The following is a 24,642-nucleotide window of genomic DNA, read 5'->3' as shown; positions in this document are numbered from 1 at the left end:
GTGATGTGGAAGGGATATCTGTATAGGATTTCAACAGATAAGAATAGGTGAAACGGCATTCCAAGTATAGGTAATGGTATGATCCAGTGGCACAGTTATGAAAAAACTCAGTATGTATTCAGGAAATTGAATGATCTCGTTTGGCTGGAGGGCAGAATATATTAAGGTGAACAGTATGAATGATGCTGGAAAGGTAGGTTTGAGTTACATTGTATAGGACCTTTACCTTGGGACCATGAGAGGTTTTAGTTCAAGGTACTTAGGTAATAGGTATGCCCTGAACCAAGTGTGTGAACAGGCCTTTTTGCCTTTGAGAGTTGCTGAGAACAAGCTGCTTTGTCCTCCTTCACATGAAAATAATGGTACACTTCCTTTTTCTTGTTTCCATTTTTATTTATTGATACAACATAAGGACCACATTCTACACCTAGTTTTTCCTAGTAAGCGTGAAGCCTAGGTACTTTGATCTGCTAATCTGTGCCTTTTCAGTTCCTTAAGGCTTAGATCTCGTCTGTGTATTTAGACATTGATGTATATAGTACCACATTTGTGAACAGATAGTGCAGGTCTATTTTTGATGCGTTATTCATCTGTTATTTTATATGTCCTTTGGAGGAAATGACCTCTTATTCCTGTTTATCAATCTTTGCATTACATTTTCTGAGGTTTTGATGGTTGGGAAGTATGTTGATATCTTGATTCTTTTCCATTTGTTGTACAGTTTGCAAAAGGGCATGTTTCACTTTGTTATTTTGTTACAACGAGTAGAGACTACTCATTTAGCTCCAGTGGCTTCCTATTGCCTTTTGAATCTAATGTAAACTCTGCCCTTTAGCTTTTAAGACTTTTCACAACCTGGTTGGTGTCAAGCTTCCTTTTTACCCTTTTTTATACATTACCCCGCCTTCAAAACTTGGCACAAATTCCAGCTTCTATGTGAAATTTTTCCTTGCTAATTTGCCCTTCTATCCTTCCCCAAATTACCTTTTATTTATTTTATATATATATTTTTATTTACTAATGTATACATATGGCTCTCTTGATAGAATGTAAGCTTCTTGAGGGCAGAGATTAGTTCATTTTTGTCTTTGTATCCCCGATGCCTGGCACATAATAGACCTCAGTAAATGCTTGGTTGTTTGATTCCGCGCTTTTGGATCTTTGCTTTAAGGTATTTAAAGTTTTTGATAGATATTAATGGGTCTCTTAGGAGAGCCCTATCAGGAATGTTTGACCTGGGCAAAACTTGTATAAGGTAGAGCCTTTCAGAAAAATATGAGGCATTTTGCCAATGAATGAATGAACAAGCACTTATTATTGTTATTATTATTATTGTACTTAACTATGTGCTAGGGTCTGAGGATACATTTATAAAAGTGCCATTCTCTTCTCAAGTTTACATTCTAATGAGAAGATATATTGGGGGGGGGGAGAAGAGGGAATAAACTTTTATATTGTTCCTCTTCTGTGCCAGGCACTCTACTAAATGCTTCACAGATATTTCATTTGATCCTCACAGCCACCCTGTGAAGTCCCCATTTTGCAGTTGAGGGAACTGAGGCAAACAGAGGTTAAGTGACTTGCTTAGGGTCACACAGGGAGTCAGTGTCTGAGGTCAGATTTGAGCTCAGGTTTTTCTGAGCCCAGCATGGGCTGTGACACCATTGTGCATATAGGGAAGAAGTGAGTGCAATGAAAGATGGTTTTGGTTTAGGGAGTTAGAGGGAATTTTGAGTGGAGCAGTCAATTGTCATATCCTTTCCATCAGCAATGGTAGCATTAATTTATTCCTGGTTCAGAGTAGGAGTAAGGCAGATGATAGGGTGCCCATTTTGAGTTGGCCCTGATGGAGTATGAAGCGTGGTCCTGCCTGGATATAGTAGATTAGTGATTGTTTTACATATTCATTCACCAATCAGGATAGTTTAGCTTTAGGCTGGTCTGTCTAAGCTGAGTATATTAACTCTCCTATGGTGGCAGGGGTCGTAGTTTTTGGAGGTCAGGATCAGAAGGGTTTCTGTTTCTGATAGAGAGGAGAGGAAGGCATTGGTATGTAGAATAGATAGAAGAGAGGGGCAGGGAGAGAAAGGAAAGGTTCAGAGACTAATTGTTTACTACGGAATGGAAAAATAATGATGGATGCAAGATATTTTTTTTTAATTATTTTTTTCAATTAAAAAAACACATTTTCCCCCAACTACCTCTCTCCACCCTTCCATTGGAAGAGAAAAAAAAAAATCCTTATAACATATATGCGTAGTTAAAACATTCCCACGTTGGCCATGGCAACCATATGATGTGAGGAAGATGGGGAGGAGTCATATATGATTAGTTTGGAGCATGGTGACTTGTTGCATTGTTCTACCCTTAGCAAAAATAGTGATTTGAACAGGAGGAGAAGGTTTTGGAAAAAAGATAATGGATTTGGTTTTAGACCCAGTTAAAAAAATTCTATGACTGTAAAATATAATAAAAGTATTTGTTTTTGCTTTACATTTCCAGTTAGCATGTAAGTACTGGGCTCCACATGTCAAGAATAAATCCCCCTTTGATTTAAAGGTAAGCATTTTTGATTTTTGTCACAGTTTTTCTAGATAATGTAAAACTTTGAGCTCCTGTTTTTGTAAATAACAAGTGTTAGCTAACTTTAGATATATGTTTATGTTTAACTAACTTGAACTTTTAAACCACTGAGGAAAAACTAAAGGAATAGGAATTCCTTAATCTAGAGGACCTGAGGAAGACCAGTTTCTTTGAAGGGACGGAGAGTTAAAATAGAGAGGGGTATGTAACAATGCTAGAAATCTTCACTGCCACTGAATGAGATTAACCTAAATTCAGTTCAGTTTGAGAGATAGGCGAAAGGATGAATTCCTAAAGATGATTTGAAAAATATTGGAATTCTATTTTAAAATAGTACTTAAATAGGATAGGTGTTGGTTACCTTGATGTGATTTAGGTTGTACATACAACCATAGTGATTATTTTCCTTCTATTACAGAAATACCCAGATAGCATCATTAAATCTGGGGACTGGGTAAGATTGAACTCCCAGTTCAAATCAAATTACTTTGATTAACATCAGCACCATTTTACCAGTAGTTTTGGAAAGGCAGAAGACATATAATATTCCCCTAGTTGATATATGCTATTATTATTTTGGCTGAAATTTGGTGCATAGCATCAACAACAAATTCCCCAAGTTCTATCCCGATTGAGTGAGACTTGCAGAATTGACAAACTTCCCTCAGAAACCAAAATATCTAATAGTATACTGAGAATATAGGACTTTTGCTGATAACTTAAAGACTGCTGTATGCATTTTAATTATTCTAATGGATAACCGGATAGCATGTTTTCCAAATGAACTAATGTGAATATGTTGTTTTCTATCTCCTTAGTGAATTGCTTTTGTTAGGCATTACACTCTTGGGTCTGAATTCTGAAATATTGTTTATGAATTTTAGATTTGGAAAACTACATAAAAATTTTAGTATTAAATATTTTAACGAGTCTTGTCACCTTTTTTTTTCCAAAACATGCCACATATTTTGATTTGATTTTTTTACTCTACCATAAATGTTTTTTATCCTATTTGTCCAAATATAGGCTGAACTTTTCCCCTCAGTTTGAATTGTACAAAACTTTGGTACAACCTATAACTATTCTTAGCTACCTATATATTTTTACTACTTATGTTTTTATGTATATACCTATACATTTTCAAAGAGTTTGTGTATGAGATTTCATTTTAGAAGGACAAAACCTGTATTTAGACTAAGAGTAGTTTTTTTGCCCTGCAGTTTTATATTGACTTGTTCTTTCACTTACCATGTATTATGAAATGTTGGTTAAAATAATAATACATTGTTTATAAAACAGATTTTCTTGTGTAATCTCAAGAGTTGAAAACCACTAAGTAAATAGATTGAATTACTATCAGAAAAATGAGTAGAATCTGTCTAAATAGCCTTTACTCAACATCACATTTTTATATCTTTGGTCATAGGTCATTGAAGCCATATATGAAAAAGAGATCGTCAGGTCCAGGTAGGCAACGTTTTGTTTTCAAGTTTAAAACTAACTGATTTTATTTTTCATCTTCCTAACACGATATGTATTTTGGAAATAATTGGACTGGAAGAGTGACTTGAACAGCCTAAAGACTCCTAAGAGCCATACTTTATCTTTTTGTCACTCAGTTTCTGGTTTAGTTTGGAGGAAGTTTCATTTGTATTTGTTTCCGTTTTTTTTTTCCTGGAAGATGGGAGAAAGTTCACTTAGTGGGTGGAACTATTTTTCAGAGTTCATAGACTCATGAGTTGGGAAGGGAGGGTGTTTAAAGATCTTCTAGTCCGGGGGCGGCTAGGTGGCGCAGTAGATAAAGCACCGGCCCTGGATTCAGGAGTACCTGAGTTCAAATCTGGCCTCAGACACTTGACACTTACTAGCTGTGTGACCCTGGGCAAGTCACTTAACCCCCATTGCCTGCAAAAAAAAAAAAAGATCTTCTAGTCCTACATTTTGTTTTTTTCTTTTTTTGGTGGGGCAGTGAGGGTTAAGTGACTTGCCCAGGGTCACACAGCTAGTAAGTGTTAAATGTCTAAGGCCGGATTTGAACTCAGGTCCTCCTGAATCCAGGGCCGGTGCTTTATCCACTGGGCCACCTAGTTGCCCCTCTAGTCCTACATTTTAAAGTTTAGAAATAAATGTTTATTGATTGGTTGACTGAGACCCTTTGTGACTTTTGTCCAGATCCTTTACAGTATTCTATGAATTTGGAGTAGGGGTGGATGGCTTTCTTCTGGGTCTTTTCACATTATTTAGGTACTGTCACAGTACTTGAGCTATTTATCTTGTTACCTTTGGTCTTGCTGTGACCAGCCCACTTCCTTTTCCAATCATACATATCTTGGATTATTTCTTTTACATATTTCTCCTTTTGGGTTTAGAGGCAACAGGAAACACTATTTTTATGTGGTACTTCATCATTTCTTTTTGCATTATATTGAACCTAATCAAAAAGACCATTGTGAGATAATTGCAGTTTTTGTATCTACATCTGTAGCAGGTGATAAGGGGATAGAGAAATCCTATAAAGGACTCAATAAAGACCCTCCAGATTAAATAAATATGTACTTTAATAATCAGTGACTTCAATGTAAAAGTTGATAGGAGGTAAAATAATGAAAAATGAATTTGAAAGCATGGTACAGTATCAAACAATGAAAGAGATCAAAAGCTTGCATACACACACACACACACACACACACACACACACACACACACGCCTTAAGCATGATCCGTTCAGCTTTTGCAATATATGAACTTGGATAATTGCTATGGGGTACTAAGAAGTTAAGTGACTTGTGCAGGGTTTGAACCACAATTTTCCTGGTTCCAAAGGCCAGCTCTCTTTCCAGTACATCATACTGACTGTTAAAAATAATTTATTTATGCACGCGCACACACACACACACACACACACAAAATGAAGGAAGGAAGAGCATCTAGACCAGACCAACTATTCACAGGGAGGAGGGCTGTGCTGCATATAATGCAGTTTTGAGGGCATAGAAGTATCAATTCTCAAGATAGCTGAAAGGGTACCAACTCTTGGAAAAAATAATGGTATTATTGAAAAAAGGCAGTTAAGAGGGCATCAATAGCTGTCAACGCTAATGCTTACTTTTTTATTTCTATACAATTTTTATGCAAACAACCTGCCTGTATATTTTGGATATCCTTGATGGAAATAAGACAAGGGAACAAGAAGGCTTTCACTACTAATATTTTCACCCAGACCACATCTTTATAGTCTTACAATTGACTGAAAAGTGCAGATAATATGAGATTACATTGTGCTTATTGTTTGTTGATTATATAAAAAAGTGTTTGATTAAGTGGAACCAAATGTAACCTTATGGGTTCTCACTCAGCAAGGTGTCTATCTCTTATACATATGCTAAAATGATACAGAATTTCTTGATAGATGCAACACAGAAACGACTGTGGATCTTCCTGTAGTCTTAGAAATTGTGCAGTACAGAAACCAGTTTGAAGAGGGATTCTCTATAGTTGTATGTTATGGTTTTTCAGATACCCCTGTCTGTGGATGATTTTGTGCTGATTCTATTAAGCCTTTAGACATTACTGACCTTTCTAAGTGAGATTTATAGTCACAGAGAAGAGTTCTGCCTAACAGTTAGCACAGGGAAAGCAAGTAGATGAAGAATAATAGATAATGTTTAAAGTCCAGTGTATTTTAGTTTATTTTTTTGTGTTTTATTCTTAGAAAGTATATTTGGAAAAATATTGGGAAAGGAGTAGACTGTTTTAAATGCCAAGATGTAAATTGGGCATTTTTGGATAAGCAATGTAATTTCAGTTTTAATAAAAGATAAAATCATGCACCTACAACTGGTAGGTTGAAAAAAATTGTTTTAAGTAATTTAAGTAAATATTTAATATTAGGACCTGTTGCTTATGCTTACTAAATTCTTAGAATGTGGTATTGAGGCTTTTATTTAAATCGACTACTTGTTCCATTGATTTACTTGGGACTAATATGCCATTCCTTTGATACTTCACTTTTAAGTATCTTCAGGATGAATGAGTTAGTTATGCTTCTCACTTACCAAACATGTGTCATCTCTCAAAGTTACTTTGAACCCTAACTTTATTTATATATTGAATCTTCATCTGGAAAAGGACATGGTTGAACTGGATGACTTCTGAGGTTCCTTTCAGATCTAAAACTATGCTCCTGTCATTCTAGAATCAAGGTAGCCCATTCTACTTTGGGACATTTTTAATTTCTTGTAAGTTTCTTCTTGCTTTTAAGCCCCACATCTGCTTTTCAGTTGCTTCTATCTACTGGTTCTCCTTCTGCCTTTTGACATTGAGCAAAACAAGGCCAAGCTCTTCCACATAAGTTATATTTAAAGGTGCCTCTCTAAATTAAGGAGCATGGACCCTTTGGGCAGTCTGATGAAGCCTATAGACCCTTTTCAGAACAATTTTTTTAAATGCACAAGATACGTAGGATTATAAAGAAAACCAATTATATTGAAAGTTGAAAGTGAGTGTGTGTGTAGTGTCAGTTTTATGGACCTCAGGTTGAAACCCCTGCTCTCTGAGACTTTTCTGCCAACATCCCCTGTTCTTTCAACCAATCTTTCTGTAGCATTTATTGTATTTTAACTACTTGTTTTTGGCCATCTCTTGGAAAATACTTTGAATTAAGAGAAAACACAAATTTCTGTGATTTTTTTTTTGGCACATATACAATTTTGGCTCTAAGATTCCTTTTGTTGGTGTGCAAATAGCAAAATGACTAAAAGCCACTGGTGGTTTTTAAGCAGTGAAGACTTGGCTGTGTTATTTGTAACAGCTGAAGGGAATGACTGTCATTTGCCAGGCTCATGAAGATTTATAATGGCAATCTTAACAGCTATTTCCTCACCCTTTACACATTTTCAAGCACTTAAAGAAAAACTGAACTGATTGCATTCTGCCCCAAAGTCTGAAAGTTCAAAAGGTAAGAAGCATTCCACCACATTCTAGCTACAAAGTGTATTTAAAAATTTAAATGGCCATTTTTGAGTCTAGTGCCTAAAGCAGCCATTTTCCTGAACAATGATGATTTGGGGGTCATGGGTAGTGTGGGAATAGTCTGATGTAAGATTTATTAACTTGTTTCTAGTCTGTCATAATACAAAATTTATTGCCATAAAGTACTCTTAATATTTAACTAGAAGCATTAAATGTTTTAATACTTGAAGTCAAAGTTCCTGTAACATACTTAAAATGTGCTGTGGTTAATACTTTGTATTGGTATCTAACTGAAAGTAATAGGGGAGAGTATCATTACTTTTGACCATAATGGTTTCCTGGGACAGAATAGCTTTGAAATAGGACTGTTTACCAATCTATAACAGGTATTGGTTTTTTTTTAGCCTCTTCCATATCCTTACAAGTACATTGGTAGTAAACAGTCCTTTTCATTATTATTTTGGTTTAAATGATAACTAAAAATGACTGTTTGTCAGGCTGTAAAAGTGTTTGTAATTATCTTCTTTTTTAAAAAAAAGAAATTCCAAATCATGATTTTTTTTTTACTTATGTAGAATCTTTTTTTAAAAAGTTTCTTTGCTTTCTTACCAATTATTTTCCTTATACCCTTGAGAGGGAAAGTTATATAATTTTTTTATAATAAACATTTTTATTTATAGTTTGGGATTCCAATTTTTATCCCTCTTTGTCTTCCTCCCCTCCCCCATTCCTGAGGCAGCAAAGAATCAGATATGGGTTATACATGTATGATTATGTAAAACATGACCATATTTGTCATTTTGTCCAAGAAAACTTGATTATCAGAAAAAAAAATGAAAGAGAGAAATAGCATGCTTCAGTCTGTGTTCCATCAATATCAGTTCTTTCTTTGGAGGGGGATAGTATGTTTCATCAATAGTCCTTTGGGATTGTCTTAGATCGTTGTATTGTTGAGAATAGTCAAGTCATTCACAGTTCTTCATCAAACAATATTGCTGTCTCTTGGTTCTGCTCATTTCCCAATACATCATTTCAAACATGCCTTTCCAGGCCTTTCTGAAGTCATCCTGCTTGTTATTGCTTATAGCACAATCATATTCCATCACTATCATATACCACAGTTTGTTTAGCCATTTCCCAATTGATGGGCATTCCTTTGATTTCCAGTTCTTAGCCACCACAAAAAGAGCTGCTAGAAATATTTTTGTACAAATAGGTCTTTTTCTCTTTTTGGAGATGTCTTTGGGATATAAGCCTAGCAGTGAGTGGTATTGCTGGATCAAAGGGTATGCACAGCTTTATAGCCCTTTGGGCATAGTTCCAAATTGCTCTCCAAAATGGTTGGATCAGCTCACAACTCCACCAACCGTGGATTAGCATCCCAGCTTTCCCACATCCCCTCCAACATCCAATATTTTCCATTTTTGTTATATTTGGCACTCTGATAGTTGTGAGGTGATACCTCAGATTGTTTTAATTTGCATTTCTCTGATCAGTAATGCTCTAGAACAATTTTTCATATAAGTTATAGAACTTTTGATCTGGAAGGGATCTTACTATATGTGATGGCCAACGTATGTTTTATGACATTTTTGGTGACCTGTGAATCTTTATCAAAAGTCAAGTCAGCAAGTAGCTCTTCAGTGTTTTCTATGTGCCAGGCACAATGCTAAGCTCTGGGTATACAAAGAAGGGCAAAAACACAGTTTCCCTCAAGAACTTTACTTTTTAATGGGGGAAGACAACGTGTAAACAGCTGTGTGCATGCAAGATATAGGCAGTAGAGACAGGAAGTAATCTCAGAGGGAAAGCACTAGCAGTGGGTGGATGGGACTGGGAAAGGTCTCTTGCAGAAGATGGGATTTGAGCTAAGTCTTGAAGGAAGTGAGGAAGGAGAACAGTCTAGGAATGGGGGATAGTGAGTGAAGAGATGAATGGAGTTGGGAACTGATAGTGTTATGTTTAAGGAACAGGAAGAAGTCCAAGTGATTCTGGATTGTAGAGTATGCAGAGGGCAGTAAAGTATGAGAAAACTGGAAAGATAGGAAGGAACCAGGTTGTGAAAGACTGAATGCTAGGCAGACGATTTTATGTGATCCTGTAGGTAATAAGGAGGCACTGGAGTTTATTGATATAGGAGGTGACGTGGTCACTTTGACTGCTAAGTGGAGAATGGACTGGAGTGGGGAGAGACTTAAGGTGAGGGAATTAACCAGCTGGCTCTTGTAATAGTCCACATGTGAGGCTATGAGGGCCTGAGCCAGAGTGGTGACTTAGTGAATTGAGAGGAGAGAATCTTTCTAAGTTCATAGATTCAATATTATGTTTTGAGAATAGGTTATTTTAAGGGGCTGTTTGGGGGTTTTAAGCATTTTTTCCCCAGCTCACTGCCCTTGCATACCCAAATGGGAAATTTGATGAAAAGATTTTTTGGGTGCACTACAGACATTTATATCAATCAAAACTCTGATTTTATTATCTTTTTAAACACAAAATATCACTTAGTTCAGTTATTGACTTAGCAGAAACTTTACCTTTGTAAGAGGAATTATGGAGTACAAAGATATTGAATTTTATATATTTTTATGTGTAGTGTTTCATATATATTTACATATATAATAATATATAATACATAATCACACATGTAATTCTATAATAGATATGATAATATAATTCAGTGTTATTACATATGATTATTTGTATAATCACATAAAAATAATACATATATGAATAAAATCAATCCTTTTGTGCTCCATAATTAGTGTATATACACATATGTATATACTATTGTTAAGGGCTAAAATTCTAGCTAAACTGTCTAAAATATCTAATGAGTGGTCGCCAATAAATAATAAGCTTTAGCAAGAGTTAGACTTTTAAGCATTTATTAAGGAGAATAAGAATTTGGTAAAGAGAGAAGAAAAGGCCTTGATTCCTATCTATTAAAGGGAGAGCGCATTTCTAGCTCCCTTCTCCACCAGCGTCCTCAGAAAAGACAGAGCACCAGTCTCTTCCTTCTTCCTCCCACTAGCCAATGTCACTTCCTGACGCCAAAGAAAAGACTCCTGGTCTTGCCCTCAAAGACCTTCACTTCATGGGTGGAACTCTTCTACAGTAAGTCTCCAGCAGGTGACATCATTCTAATCGTTACACTATATATATGGATGTATGTAGAGAGAGAGAAGGAAAGAGACAAGGTTACCAGAGGGGGCAGCATTACCCTTTTTGGACGTCTTCTACCTTCCCCAAACTTGTACACTGCTCTTTCTCTTTCTCCTTCTCCCTCACCCTGCTCCACTACTGTGTACCAGTACCAGCAGGCAAAACTTATTCAGTAACCATGGGACCATCCTACATTTTGTTGGACCAGAGATCACCATGGAGCAGCACAGACTGGAGTTCACTGGGATTGCCATAAGATTTCTTTGGACATCCCCTCCCCTCAAAGCCTGCTGCCACAAAGACTACTATGAGCAGCCAGAAGGCAGAATCTCTGGACCACTACAGGATGCTTTTATTCCTTTTCTTCCCTACCTCAAACCCTTCCTGCCCTGATCCTGGCTTGATTTCTCCTTCTAAAGTGTATCATAGGGAATTCTGGATCAGCTCTTTTGTTATACCCAAAGGATGACTGGGCCTTTCCATCCATCCTGTGGCTGAACATTCCTCGCGTATATGTTATATCCCACTAGTAGAATGTGAGCACTTGTTTGGCTTTCAGTTTCTAGTCCTGGCCCTTTGCATAGTGTTTGCCACATGGTAAACACTTAATGAATATTTTTGCATTCCATTCCTCTAGGCTAATTGAAATAGCACATTGTACCTCCCACAGAGCCAATTTTTGTTCATAATCTAAGATGAAGGATATTTAAAGTTGCCTTGCATGCTTATAGACCTAATATGGAAGACACCTGAATATTGCGATGAAAGTTATCATTCCTATCATGTTTCCCAATTGTGTATTGATGGGAAGTGATGTTCCCCATCAGTATACTGACATTAGTGTTGCTATAATGGCATTTGCTTTTCTCTATCCTGTTGATCATCATAGGACTTGAGTGAGAGTCATTTTAGGAATCATTTCTACTCTCTCTCTTTCTCTCTCTCTCTCTCTCTCTATATATATATATATATTTTTTTTTTTTTTCGTGAGGCAATTGGGGTTAAGTGACTTACCCAGGGTCACACAGCTAGTAAGTATTAAGTGTCTGTGGCCGGATTTGAACTCAGATACTCCTGAATCCAGGGCCGGTGCTTTATCCACTGCACCACCTAGCCACCCCTCTACTCTATATTTTTTGCAAAGGGGTGCCATTTTGATCCTGAGAGTATGATTTTTCTTTGGAAAGTAAATCTCTTTCTCCTGATAAAAATAAGTAAAGAGATTCCTACTTATCTCCTCAGGGTTCTCACTACCTTCATAGAAAGTGGAAAACATTTAAAGGTAATCTGAAAAAATAGTCAAGAAATGGTGATAACCATATTTACTGTTTTGCATTTTATATTTTATGTTTTGCATTTTTATTTTGCCTTCACTTCATATATTCTGGAGAAACAGGTTTAGTTTAAAAAAATAATTGACTTAAAGGAATTAATAAAGCCAGTTATTTTAGCTCCATCCTCACTTTCTAAAGATGTCAAATTAAGTTCAATTTCATAGATACCCCTCTCTCTGATACTGTTGTAGGGAAGCTCTGGGTTCCCACAGACCATTATAAACATGTAGAATATTTTGTAAAAGTCATTTGCAAACTTTTCTAAGCTAATTTCACATCAAAATGGACATTATTTACCATACACATTATCTGAAAAATGATTAAAAGTTACAGGAACTCTGCCTTAACAGCATAAAAAATTTAGCCAGTCTGAGGGGAAAAGGGAATATGTCTGGAAAATTATAAGAGTGATCAAATAAGGATTTACTATGTATTCCTAAGTATGGTAGTCTGGATTAGAGAGAAACAGATTTAACAATTTGACATTTAGTATTAAGAAACTGTAAAGAGTGAAGTTTTTTTTTTTTTTAGTCAGGTTCAGTAAAGAATGATTCTATCCATTTTTATAAAAAAAGAAAACTATTTCACCTCTTCCCCCAAGCAGTTCATGGAATGTTACATTGAATTAGAGAAATATATCTTCTTTTTTTTTCTTCTCTTCTTATGACACTTTTACTAATATTACACACCTCGGTCACTGGATAAATGTTGATGGGCTAGGAAATGCAATGAAGTGAAATGTCCATGTGAAACAACTAGCCATCCTTTATTTCATTTGATGTCATACCTGCAGAATGCCCTGCATAGCTCTGGAAGCTAATCTCTTGCTTTCTCTTTAGGCTTTAACAAACTGAAAGCCTTCACTATTTCATGTTCAACAGAGCTCTATGGCATAGATTGTTCAGTGAGACTATTTCAGAAATCAGTGGAATAGGATTTTGACAGGGTAATGGTCTCTTGGGGTATTATAAATTCATAATGCTTACACATTTAATTTTCAAAATGTGAGACTGTGGTCCAGTAGCAATGTTCTGGGCTGCTTTATTACCATTGTACAAAGTGATTAAAAAAAAAATTAGTAGGTATTTGAACTAGCTTTTGGAAAGATACCTGAAGACCAACATCATTTTATCTATTCAAATAAAAGTTTTTTTTTTTAATAAAGAACGCTATAATAAAGAGAAAAATATGATCAACCCTTCTGAATTTTTTATTTCTTTCCCCTTAGCACAGTCGCATGTTTCTTTGGTGTTTTGTAGAGAGTACAAAGCTCAAGAAATAGCAACAAATGGGAAAATATCATCCAACTCTTAAAAAGTTGTCTCTGTAGTTTATGACCCTGTCATAAACTTGAAAAAAAGAAGTCAATTTGAATCCTTTGTTCTTGACACCTTTTAGATTTTGATTTTTATTTTGAACTTAATTATCAAGAAACACAGACATGTCAATATATATAAAGAATAAGAAAGAGGCTTATATAAGAAATCGTTACATGTTAAATTTACTGGGAAGTAACAAAGCACTTCTATTTGTTTATGTTCTCTTCTGTACTTTGTTTTCTGCATTACAGATTTTATTGATGATTTTTGTTATCCATCACTACCCACTTACCTACCTCAGCAGCCCCTTCCTGAATAGATGCTCTTCCTTGAAACAATGTTTTGTCTAGCAAAACACATGGATATTAATCATATTTGAGAATGAATATCCCATCTTGAGTCCATTTCCTCTTGACTCCTCTTGCATACATTATCCATACTTTCTATGAAATTGACCATCTCCCTGAGCCACCTAAGGTGACTGGTGATATGAGTATTAGTGAAGCTTTGTTATTGATATGAAATTTCCCCTCATATCTTTGATTTGCCACCAACAAACTGGTGATAATTGTATTCATGAATCATGTATATAGGATATAGTGTAAAAATGTTTAGAAGTTTAATGAACTATGTTTTGTAAATTTTAAGGGCAAAATACATATGGAAAATGATAATTCTGTATAAAAATAAAGATTTGAACAGTGTAGGTGCAGTATTGATATTAAAATATTGGTAGTAGAGCCATAAGAAAAAATAATTTCTCACGTTAAAAAAAAATATTGTTTTACCTTTTAGGTTTGCCATTCGGAAAATAATGCTTCTGGAATTTAGGTAAGTTAAAAAGTCTTAAAGTTTTTTCCATTGAGGGTACAACAGCTGATATACTTGTTCTTATACAGTAATTAATTTTTACAGGTGATGTACTTGTTCCTATGCAATAATTGATTTTTTTTCAAAGCCGTAGGTCCTGTGAAGGACTTAAAATTGAAACAGGAAAGAATTAGAAAATACAGAAAGATCATAGTTTTGTCCTTGGTTATTTGGAATATGTAGGTGTTACCTTTCACATGCTTAAGGTGATTCCCCTTCCCCAGTAAAACCTGCATTGTGAGCTCTTTTTCTGGTAGATATAATGGATTATGTTGATTTCTCGCCTTGGCCTCCTAGTAACTAATGGCCTGTGTTTACATGAACCTGTCGTTAGTATAGTTTATGGTCATGGAATAGAATTTTTTTCCTAAATAAAACTTAACTGGGCAGTTTAGAGACTGAACATAAAATCTTTGACCACATTAGTAGCATTTCCTTCATAAGTAGTATAAACAGAAAATCACAGCATTTTAGATCATAGAAATAGGTGTTCTACTTGGTAGCAGGAATTTGGGAATGTAGGATGAGTCTCCAGAGTCCAAGAAATGAGGCAAAGGTGTTTTGGCCAAGTAGGTATTAGATGTAAGTATGTCAGAATTCAGGAAGTCAAAGTAAATTGGCTACAATAAGCAACCAGAATACCCCCTTCTCCCCCATCCCAAATTAACTCTCTGGTGATGATCGTCTCTGAACTTAGCCAGGCTGCTGTTTGGAAGATTGGAATACAGTCTTTAGCTGGTCTCATACATGAAGTTATTATAAGCAGATAGGCCTTATCAGACTTTGCACTTCACTAGTATAGCCTTTGAGTACTTACTCCGAGGTCTCAGCATTGGACTTCAGTCTTATAGATCTTTATCATAATAACTCACATCTTTTTAAGCCTTAAAGATTTACAGAGCTCTCGTAATACCTTTATGAGACAAGTAGTTGTTCATAACAAACCATTAAGAAAGAATACATAATGTTTAGTATCTTAAGTTTTTGATTTGAGAGAATTGTGTTAAATATCTTAGAAAGAACAATTAAAAACAAAAAAAGCTTTAGTTTAAAGGTATAGCCTTTAAATTTCTACAGATATAACAGTGTAAAAGGTTTTTATTTGGAGATATTAGAGAGAAGACATGACTATAATGATAATGACTCCTCCAAAAAATCAATCTGTGATAATCACAGCAGCAAACATTTGTTATACACTATGTGCGAGGTACTGTGCTATGTCTCAGATATACCTACCTGCTAAAATTTCTCATAACATCAGTTAGTGTTCTCACAGCCTCTTTTGGTTAAGCATCCTTATTTTTATCCAGTGAAGGAAACTGGATAAAGAGATCTCTGGTGGCCTTTTGGTCATGACAGTTAATGTGTGCCACTCTCCATTGGTGCCTTCCAAGATGAGCCTTCCTCTGTCTCATCTGCCTAATCCATATCTTCTATGAATAAGTTTGCAGCAGCAACAGTGACCTAGATTAAAGGTAATTTTGTGAAGTGTTCTCAGATCATAAATATGGATTTTCAGAATGCTTTCAGGGAGACATGGATAATTATGCTTTTTTAAGTGAATGACACATTACTGTGGGTGGTAGCAACTAATGAAATATTCTGTGCTTTTTCACTCTCTAAAGCCAGTACCTGGAAAATTACCTGTGGATAAATTATTCCCCAGAGGTGTCCAGCAAGGCCTATTTAATGTCGATCTGCTGTATGGTGAATGAGAAGTTCAGAGAAAATGTCCCTGCGTGGGAGGTAACAGATTTGAATTACTTGACTTATTTGAATTTGACTTTGATCTAGGAGTTGTAGCTTCACACGGTGCCCACTTAAACTGTTGCAAAGTAGCAGAACTTTTAACTTTGACAATAAATAGTGCCTGTCAGCACTGTACCTGCCAGAATGGCAAAGGCAATTCTGACAGAGAGTGGCTATTTGAAAGGTTGCTTTTATGTCAGTTTAGTTTTTCTTTCAACAGTCCTCACAGCAAAAGCTACTTCCTAAATTTAAAAACTGTACATGTGCGGTTATTCTGTGTTTGACACAAAGAATGACACAGATTGCAAAGCTTTTTATCCCAAGGGAATGCCAAGAATAGTTTACAAATGCAAATAGATGTTTCTTAAAATGAGATGATAATTTCTTCTCTGTCAGTTTCTTTTTTATCCCACCTGGAGAAATATATTTGTAGCTTTAATGTGAACAGAGTGGTGTTTGAGATTGTGTTATGGTCAAACTTCTGTGCTGTAACTTTGGTTATCAATTTTTATCCCTGACCTGGGATAGTTTTCTTTTTCTAGTGAACTGAAACTTCTCACTGGTGCTTGCTTCTTAGAGCCCATGGCATTAGAGATCCCAAATGTATTTCCTGTAAAAGTCCCTAGATTTGGAAATGTATGAAATGAATATTTTCACATTTGTCCTATAGTATTGCCTTCCAATTCTGAAAGGATTTTTCAGAGAGAGAAATTATCTTTTAATTCCTTAGAGCTAGCCAAGAAGCACTTAATTCTTATGTGAAACTCCAGCAACCATTTGTTAAAAATTAAAGTTCTGTGAACTGATGTCTCAGAGGTTCATTAAGTGATTGCAGATCTGGGATAGATAAGAATCACTGACTATTTGGAAGAATGGATATTTTAACCTGTCTGTAAATATTTAATACCTTTATTTTGGTATTTGTTAAGTACTTGAACCCTTAAAGAAATGTGAAAAATTAGATTGAATTAAAAGTACTTAATGAAGAATTTCAACATAAATATTAATTTTTGTGGTTCTTTGAACAAACATTTATTAAGTACTTACTATGTGCCAGGCACTGTGCTACCACTAGGATTACAGATCCAGGTAAGCAAGACCGTGCTTGCTCTAAAGGAACATCCTAATGGGGAAAACAACACATACAGGTGGCCAGGGAGGAGTGTTTTGGACAAGGAAATCTAAGGGATGATGATTGGAGCCTTAGACAATTGATTGAATGCCCTTTCTAGGAATTGTAGTGTCCTTTTGGTTATTGTTCTTAAGAGTTAGGGTTGGAAAATGTTTGGGGTGGGGCAGGAAGAAGGTACATGTACAGCAGCATACACTGAAGATGGCCTTGAGGCAGTCTGGCCTGTTGTATTTGGGACCAGACAAGATAAGGTGAATGCTTACCTACCAGAAGTCCTGTGCTCCCAGTGTTTGGTTTTAAAAATTGGCATATGTTAGCTTTTAGCTTGGAAAGAAAACTCTAAGATAATTATGGGCAAGGGTGATAGATAATAAACTAAGAGTGAATTGTATCAACTTTTTCTTATGTATATTTCTCCAAGAAACATCCTGTATTTGCATGTACTCTCATACCTACTTGTATATCTAGAAGAGAAAACATAGTTTTGAATAAAAAACTCAAAATGAATTTATTCTTTTACTTTTTAGATTTTTAAGAAGAAGTCAGAACATTTCCCTTTCTTTTTTAAGTGCATCTTGGAATCGGTACTTGTTGAAAATGAAGATGAATTTTCTCTGCAGGAACAGACAATCCTATTACTCTTCCTTGATCATTGCTTCAATAGTTTGGTAATTTTAACTTTATTTAGGGGTTTCCCCCCCAAAATTTCTCTTCTTCATGATAAAGTTTACAGAAAATCAAAAGTATAGCCAACTGTCTTATGGTAACAGAGGGTCAGGAAAATTTGTAGTTAACACCAAAACCACATTTTACCTTGAATTTCAGCCTCCTTAAACAAAGCATTTTGTTAAAAACCTGGGGAAATAAGTAGATTTGAGTTTCATCTTTTCTTTTTCCTTAGAAATTTTATTATACTGTCTTTCTGAACTTTAGTCTATTGATGTTTTCCCTTAAAGCTAATGTATGAAAAATTTGCTTTTCTCATATTTTTATAAACTTGTTTTCTTGATACCTTTTATAGGAGGTGGATCTGATCCGGAGTCAAGTACAACAGCTCATCTCTCTGCCGATGTGGTTGGGTCTGCAACCTGTGAGTAGTAATGACAATTCAAAAACATAAATATGTGTGCTTCATACTGGTCTTTGTGTTGGCTAGATATGATATTTTTTGGTAATAATAGCAATAATGGCTAGCACTTATGTAGTACTCTAAGGTTTACAAATAACTATAGCTGTGTTATGTCACTTAATCCTTAGGGGTGGTTATTATCCCCATATTACAGAGATGCAAACTGAAGCAGAGAGAGGTTAAGTGATTTATCCAAGTACACAAAAAACTAGTAAGGATCTGAGGTGATATTTAAACTCACCTGACTTCAAGTCCTGGGTACTTAGTCATTGAGACAGTGAGATAAAAGTGTGTCATCATTGTCCCCCCCCCAAACTCTCAATTAGTATAATTTTCTTTTCCCTTTTTTTCCTATTTCTTCAAAGCATTAACTTAGTATTGATATTAACTTACAATTTTTAAGTAGTATAGTTTAATTTTGCTTTATACATTAAGGTAAAATTATACTATCCATTGAATTCTTGGAAGGTAGTTATATAAATATAAAATATTATTGTCATATTCCCACCCAAGTCATTAGATTAATTTTTAACTTAAATCTTTGTGTTTACCTCAATTGGACTATGCAGAACAGCTTTTTTTTTTTTTTTTTTTTTTTTTTTTTAGTGAGGCAATTGGGGTTAAGTGACTTGCCCAGGGTCACACAGCTAGTATTAAGTGTCTGAGGCCGGATTTGAACTCAGGTACTCCTGACTCCAGGGCCGGTGCTCTATCCACTGCGCCATCTAGCTGCCCCCAGAACAGCTTTTAAAATAAATGCATCATATTTATTTTTTATAGCCTTTTTTGGGGGGGGGGGGGTGTGTGACAATGAGAGTTAAGTGACTTGTCCAGGGTCACACAGCTAGTAAGTGTCAAGTGTCTGAAGCAGGATTTGAACTCAGGTCCTCCTGAATCGAGAGCCAGTGCTTTATCCACTTCACCACCTAGCTGCCCCATCATATTTATTTTAAAGGATTCTTTTTGTCATTCTGTTACTTGGATATTTGCTAAAGAGTAAAAGCATGAACAAGATTTTTGCTTTCTTTTTCTAGCAGCTTTGTGTATAAAACAGTGTGCTTTTGCATAATGTGTGGTATACGTTTTATTTCTATAATAATAGTTTTTTAAACATAATTTTCTAGATATACATTGTACTAAATCCAGATTTAGAAATAAGCACAAGATTTAATTGCTAATTTTCTTTAGAATTTTTATTAGAAAAAAAGGCAATTCTATAACAAAGAAATATATTCTGAGTGTCATAATAAAGAATTGGAGGGTGATATAAGGAACTTTGCTTTTGGAGTATGTTCAGGTTTTGCTAAAAGTGACTTGCTTCTAATAGGGAAATGTGAGAAATGAATTACATGTTGATTTGTGCTTCTACGCTGAATGCAACTTAATGTCACTGGTGACTGTACTTCACCTTCTTTCAGGCACGTTTGGAATTAGAATTGAAAAAGACTCCCAAACTTAGAAAATTCTGGAATTTGATAAAAAAGAATGATGAAAAAATGGATCCAAAGGCACGAGAACAGTATGTAGTGAAATTTTTATTCTTTGTTACGTGACTTTCCAAAATTCTGAATTTTTTGTGGGTATTAACTGTGCCTACTACTTGCTTGTTATTATGCTAGACACTTTACAAAATACAGGTATATGCTTAATGGGTGATTTTTAAAGTTTTTCATTCTATTTTGGAAATAGTGTTCAGATTGTCTCTGATATCTTTAGGTCATTGTTTGGAGTAAAAACGAGTAACCCTATTCTTTCTCTCCCTTCCCCTTTTACCACCGATAAGTTTGTACACCAGCAAGCAGCACTTCCTAATGGTTTTTCCCTAGACTTACCTTGTTCTAACAGTGATTTTTCCCAAATTTCCTTATCTTTTAATTGGATCTTTCGCTCTGGATTTATTTAACTTTGTGGAAAAGATGGAGGGCATGAAGCATGATCTCCCTATTCCATCCTTTCCAGTTCAGATTGTTTTTGTAGCCACACCACTCTTCACCTCAAAAGTGATAATCTTCGGTCATTTTTTTCCTTCCTTTTTCTTCCTTACTTATTTCTAAGCCTAATCTCTTTGGGTTCTTGATCATGTTCCTTTCTGCCACTTTAAAAATTTTATCAGTTATTCTTTCTCTCTTTTTTTACATCTTCAGTTTCTTTTCTTACTTACTCCTTTTCTTCCTGTAAAAATATTTTAGCTAACTAGCCTAATTTGGGGGGACTAATCTATTGGGGGACTAATCTGAGACTTTTGACTGTTTGGTTATCTGACTGCTCTTACTTTAATGTGGGCTATTTATAAAGTTCTACCACACTGCTCCACTCCCAAAATTGATAAGCAAAGGATTAAGAAGCCTCTTAGGGGCAGCTAGGTGGCTCAGTGGATAGAGCACTGGCCCTGGAGTCAGGAGTACCTGAGTTCAAATCTGGCCTCAGGGCCCTTGACACTTACTAGCTGTGTGACCCTGGGCAAGTCACTTAACCCCAATTGCCTCACTAAAAAAAAATAATAAATTAAAAAGAAGCCTCTTAACTATATAATCAAAGCAGAGTTTATTTATGAGATACTATTTAAAATTAAGAAAACAGGGAAATAAAATGTACAACCTGACTGCATTCCAGGTGTCTCTTTCCACCTGCCTGGAACTTTTTTAACTGCCTCTTGCCTTAGGGTATCTTCCACTTTCACTGCTCAGCTCCTTCTAACTCCATGCCCCTTTCACTTTGTAAATCCCCTTGCTTCTAACTTTCCTCTCCTTACTGAACTGCTGAACCCCCTGTTTCTCTCTCACCGACCTCTCCTTCCATTCTCCTAGTGCTCCAGTGTCCTCTGTTCTCTTAATCTTTGCTTTCTCCAACCTGTACCCTGTGCTGACAGCTTCTGTGCTCTCTGCTGCCTCCTGTTCTGTCTGTCTGTCTGCTCCATCAGTCTGCCATCTGCCGCCCCTCTAATCTTGTCAGCCTCCCTTAATCTTGTCCCTCGGCCTCCCTTTCTCTAACTCCCAGGTCTATATATATCTTTCTTTTCTCCACTCAAATCTCGGGGCTTTTTGTGCCCCCACAGACCAAGCTAATCTGCCAGCCATGGCTGCGGCCAGAGCCCGGCCTGGACAAGCCCGGGATCTCTCAGATAGATCCACTCAGGGCAGAGGGAGCTGGGGGCTCCCCCGCACCCCCTCCCCCAGCTGTCTGACCTGTATGAATACAGCCCATGGGGCTTTTTGGCTCAGCACCAGCACCTCCCACACCAAAGAGACCCAGAGGGCCTAAGGCATTCTAATCTCAGCCCAAAAGGCAGGGTCCCCAAATCAAAATAAATTTCCACATTCCTCCTATAATTATAGTCAGATCTTCCTTTTTAAAGAGAAAAGAACTTATATCATCTTATAGCTGTTTTTCTTCCTTCTTTGACCTTCCCCACCCTCACCCCCCCAAAAAAATCTGTTTGAATTGTCTCTATATCTTTGCAATCAACTTAATCCTTAACCCCTTACAGTTTGGATTTTGTTCTTTTCATTCTAATGCCACTAATAACATGCTAATTGCCATACTGTATGACATCATTTCTCTCTTCTATAGCATTCATCTCTGACTACTCCCTTCCTCTTGACATGTTCTCTCCACTTCTGTGAAGCTATTCTGTCTTGATTTTTTTCTTCTTCCTATCTTTCAGACTGTTTCCCCTCTGTTTTTCCTAATTGTGTTTCCTTCTTATTCCTTGTAAATATGGGCATACAGTGAGAATGGACTATAAAGAAAGGTGAGTGCCACAGAACCAATGCTTTCAAATTGTGGTGCTGCAGAAGACATTTGAGAGTCCCTTGGATAGCAAGGAGATCAAATCAATCAATACTTAGAGAAGTTAATTCAGACCAATCACTGGAAGGTCAGATACTGAAGCTGAAGCTAAAATACTTTAGCCATGTAATGAGAAGACAGGACTAATTAGAAAAGGCTCTGATGTTGGGAAATCTTAAACACAGTAGGAAAAGGGGATGGCAGAGGATGAGATAGATAGATAGATGGTCTGTCACAGAAACAACAAACATGAGCTTGGACAGATTTGGGGAGATGGCGGAGGATAAAAGGGCCTGGTGTGCTGTGTTCCTTGGTGTCATGAAGATTTGGTCACGACTGAACGACTAAACAACAAAATGTGAGGTTAAATTATCTTCTCTCATGGCTTTGAATACAAAAAGAGACTTTCAGATTTATATCCCTAAGACTTTCAGATTTACATTTCTAGCCATGAGTCTACCTAAATTTCAATCCTTTACCTACAGTTACTTTTTGGACATGTGTAACTGGATCTCTTTGTTTTCAAAACCAGTTTCATCATCTTTTTTCCCAACACAAGCATCTTTCTAGAATTCTTTGTTTCTGCCAATGCTGCCATTATTCTACTATTCATTCTTAGTTCCTCCCTCTCTTTCCTTGTTCTTTAAACGTCCTTCCAATCTATTCCTTCTTATTTTTATTTCTGCTCTTACCCAAGTCCAAGTTGTGTTATGAAATCCATGCTTCTAGTATTTTTCCTTCCCTTAATTCATCTTATACACTAAGGCCAGATTTATTTATTTTCCCAATTAACTATTTCCCTTCTAACTTTAGTTGAGTTGGTTTTGTTTTTGCAAATTTAAAAAAATTTTATGTATTCAAAATTGTCCATTTTAATCTGCTGTAATCCTTCCTATTCCTTGTTTGGTCATGAACTCTTCCCTGATCCACAAATCTCAATGGGAAGATGATTTTCTCCCTCTAATTTGTTTATCCTTTTATATCTGTCATGTATCCATTTGTATCTTTTCTTGGTATGTGGCATGAAGTGGTGTTCTAAATCGAATTTAGAAAAAAAGTCTTTTCCAATTAACTAAAAAAATTTTTTTTCCTCTTCCTTTTCCCTCAGAAAAAAAATATAATAATTTCTTTGTAACATATAAGCATAGTTGAGTGAAACAAGTTCTCACACTGGTCATGTCTAAAAAATGCAAGTCATATTTTGCATTTTAGTTCATCACTTTTCTGGCATGAGGTGGGTAGCATTCTTCATGATTCTCTGGAAGTTTTTTGGAAATGCTGGGCTTTCCTTTTTCACCTAGTCCGCAATTGCAACGACCAGTCATGGACCTTGATCAGTTCTGCTACTGGCCCCCACAAAAACTTTGACCTTCTCCATTTCTAACTAGAATCAGTTTGCCTTTTCGTAGGTAGCTTTGTGGCTTCTAAGCTTCAGGGCCTATATTGGTACTAGAGTTGCTGTGAATACCCAATTGACTTTAGCCCTATTGCCAATTAGGATTCTTAAGCTCAAGTGATCCACTATCCTTAACCTCCCTAGTAATAGGAATTGCCAAGTGTACCCCACCACAGTTGACCTGGTATCATGTTTGACTACAATTTCAGAATGGTTTGTTTTTTATAATATTGATGTTAAAGTATAAATTGTTTGGGTTCTGCTCACTTCAAATAAAGCTCTGGTTTCTTTGAAACTGTCTCTTCATTTCTTACAGCACATTAAATCCCATTATATTCATGTACAGAATTTGTCCAGCTATTTCCCAACTGCTGGGCATCCCCTTAGTTTTTAGCCTTTAATACCACAAAAAGATATAATACAAACATTTTTTGTACATATAGGATCTTTTCTTCTTTCTTTTATATCTTTGGGGGTTTGGACCTAGTAGTGATATCACTGGGGTCAGAAGGCAGGCACATTTTAGTAATCTTTTGGGCATTGTTCCAAACAGTTTAACATTTGTCACCCCCCCCCCCCCCATTTTTGGTCAGCTTTGCCAATATGATAGGTGTGAGACTATTGTACTGCTCTCAAGATGCTCATAGTCTAACGGGGAAGATAGCATGCAAGCAGATGTGTACAAATAAGCTACAGTAAAGATTAGGAAGTAAGAGAGACAAGGCACTAAAATGAAGAGGGATTGGAAAAACCTTCCTATCAAATGTTGGGTTTTTCCTAGTCCCTGAAGGAAGAAGCCAAGAGCCAGAGATATAAAGGAAAGAATTCAAGGCATTGGGGGCAGCCAAGGAAAGTGCCCAGAGTTGGGAGATGGAGTTTCTTATTTGAGTAGTAGCAAGGTGGTCAGTGTCTGGGTGGCAGAGTAGAAGGTTGGGGAGAAGGTGTAAGTTATAAGAAGACTGGCAAACTCCATGGGAGCAAGTTATGGAGGGCCAAACAGGATTTTCTCATTGAACCCAGAGGTGATAGGAAGCTATTGAAGTTTTTAATTGGGAGGGTAACATGGTCCCACCTTCAGTTTAGGAAGATCACTTTGACAGCTGAGTGGAGGATAGAATGTAGTGAGGAGAGATTTGTGGCAGGAAGACAAACCCAGCAAACTAATAATGAAGTATAGTAACAATAATGTTTCAGTTTTAGGAAATTCT

General features: G+C 36.2%; 1 protein-coding gene across 1 annotated transcript in view; it reads left to right on the top strand.

Moving 5' to 3' along the window:
- Window positions 1–24,642, top strand: part of AQR (aquarius intron-binding spliceosomal factor) — a 106,286-nt gene that overhangs the window by 3,739 nt on the left and 77,905 nt on the right. The window contains exons 2-8 of the mRNA XM_043986744.1: window positions 2,503–2,559; window positions 4,010–4,050; window positions 14,165–14,200; window positions 15,865–15,985; window positions 17,648–17,788; window positions 18,142–18,210; window positions 19,668–19,768. Of these exons, the coding sequence (XP_043842679.1) occupies window positions 2,503–2,559; window positions 4,010–4,050; window positions 14,165–14,200; window positions 15,865–15,985; window positions 17,648–17,788; window positions 18,142–18,210; window positions 19,668–19,768 (566 nt within the window). The remainder of the gene's footprint in view (window positions 1–2,502; window positions 2,560–4,009; window positions 4,051–14,164; window positions 14,201–15,864; window positions 15,986–17,647; window positions 17,789–18,141; window positions 18,211–19,667; window positions 19,769–24,642) is intronic.

Source organism: Dromiciops gliroides, chromosome 2 (genome assembly GCF_019393635.1).
Source record: "Dromiciops gliroides isolate mDroGli1 chromosome 2, mDroGli1.pri, whole genome shotgun sequence".
NCBI classification, from domain to species: Eukaryota; Metazoa; Chordata; class Mammalia; order Microbiotheria; family Microbiotheriidae; genus Dromiciops; species Dromiciops gliroides.
This window is presented reverse-complemented; position numbering and strand designations above follow the sequence as displayed.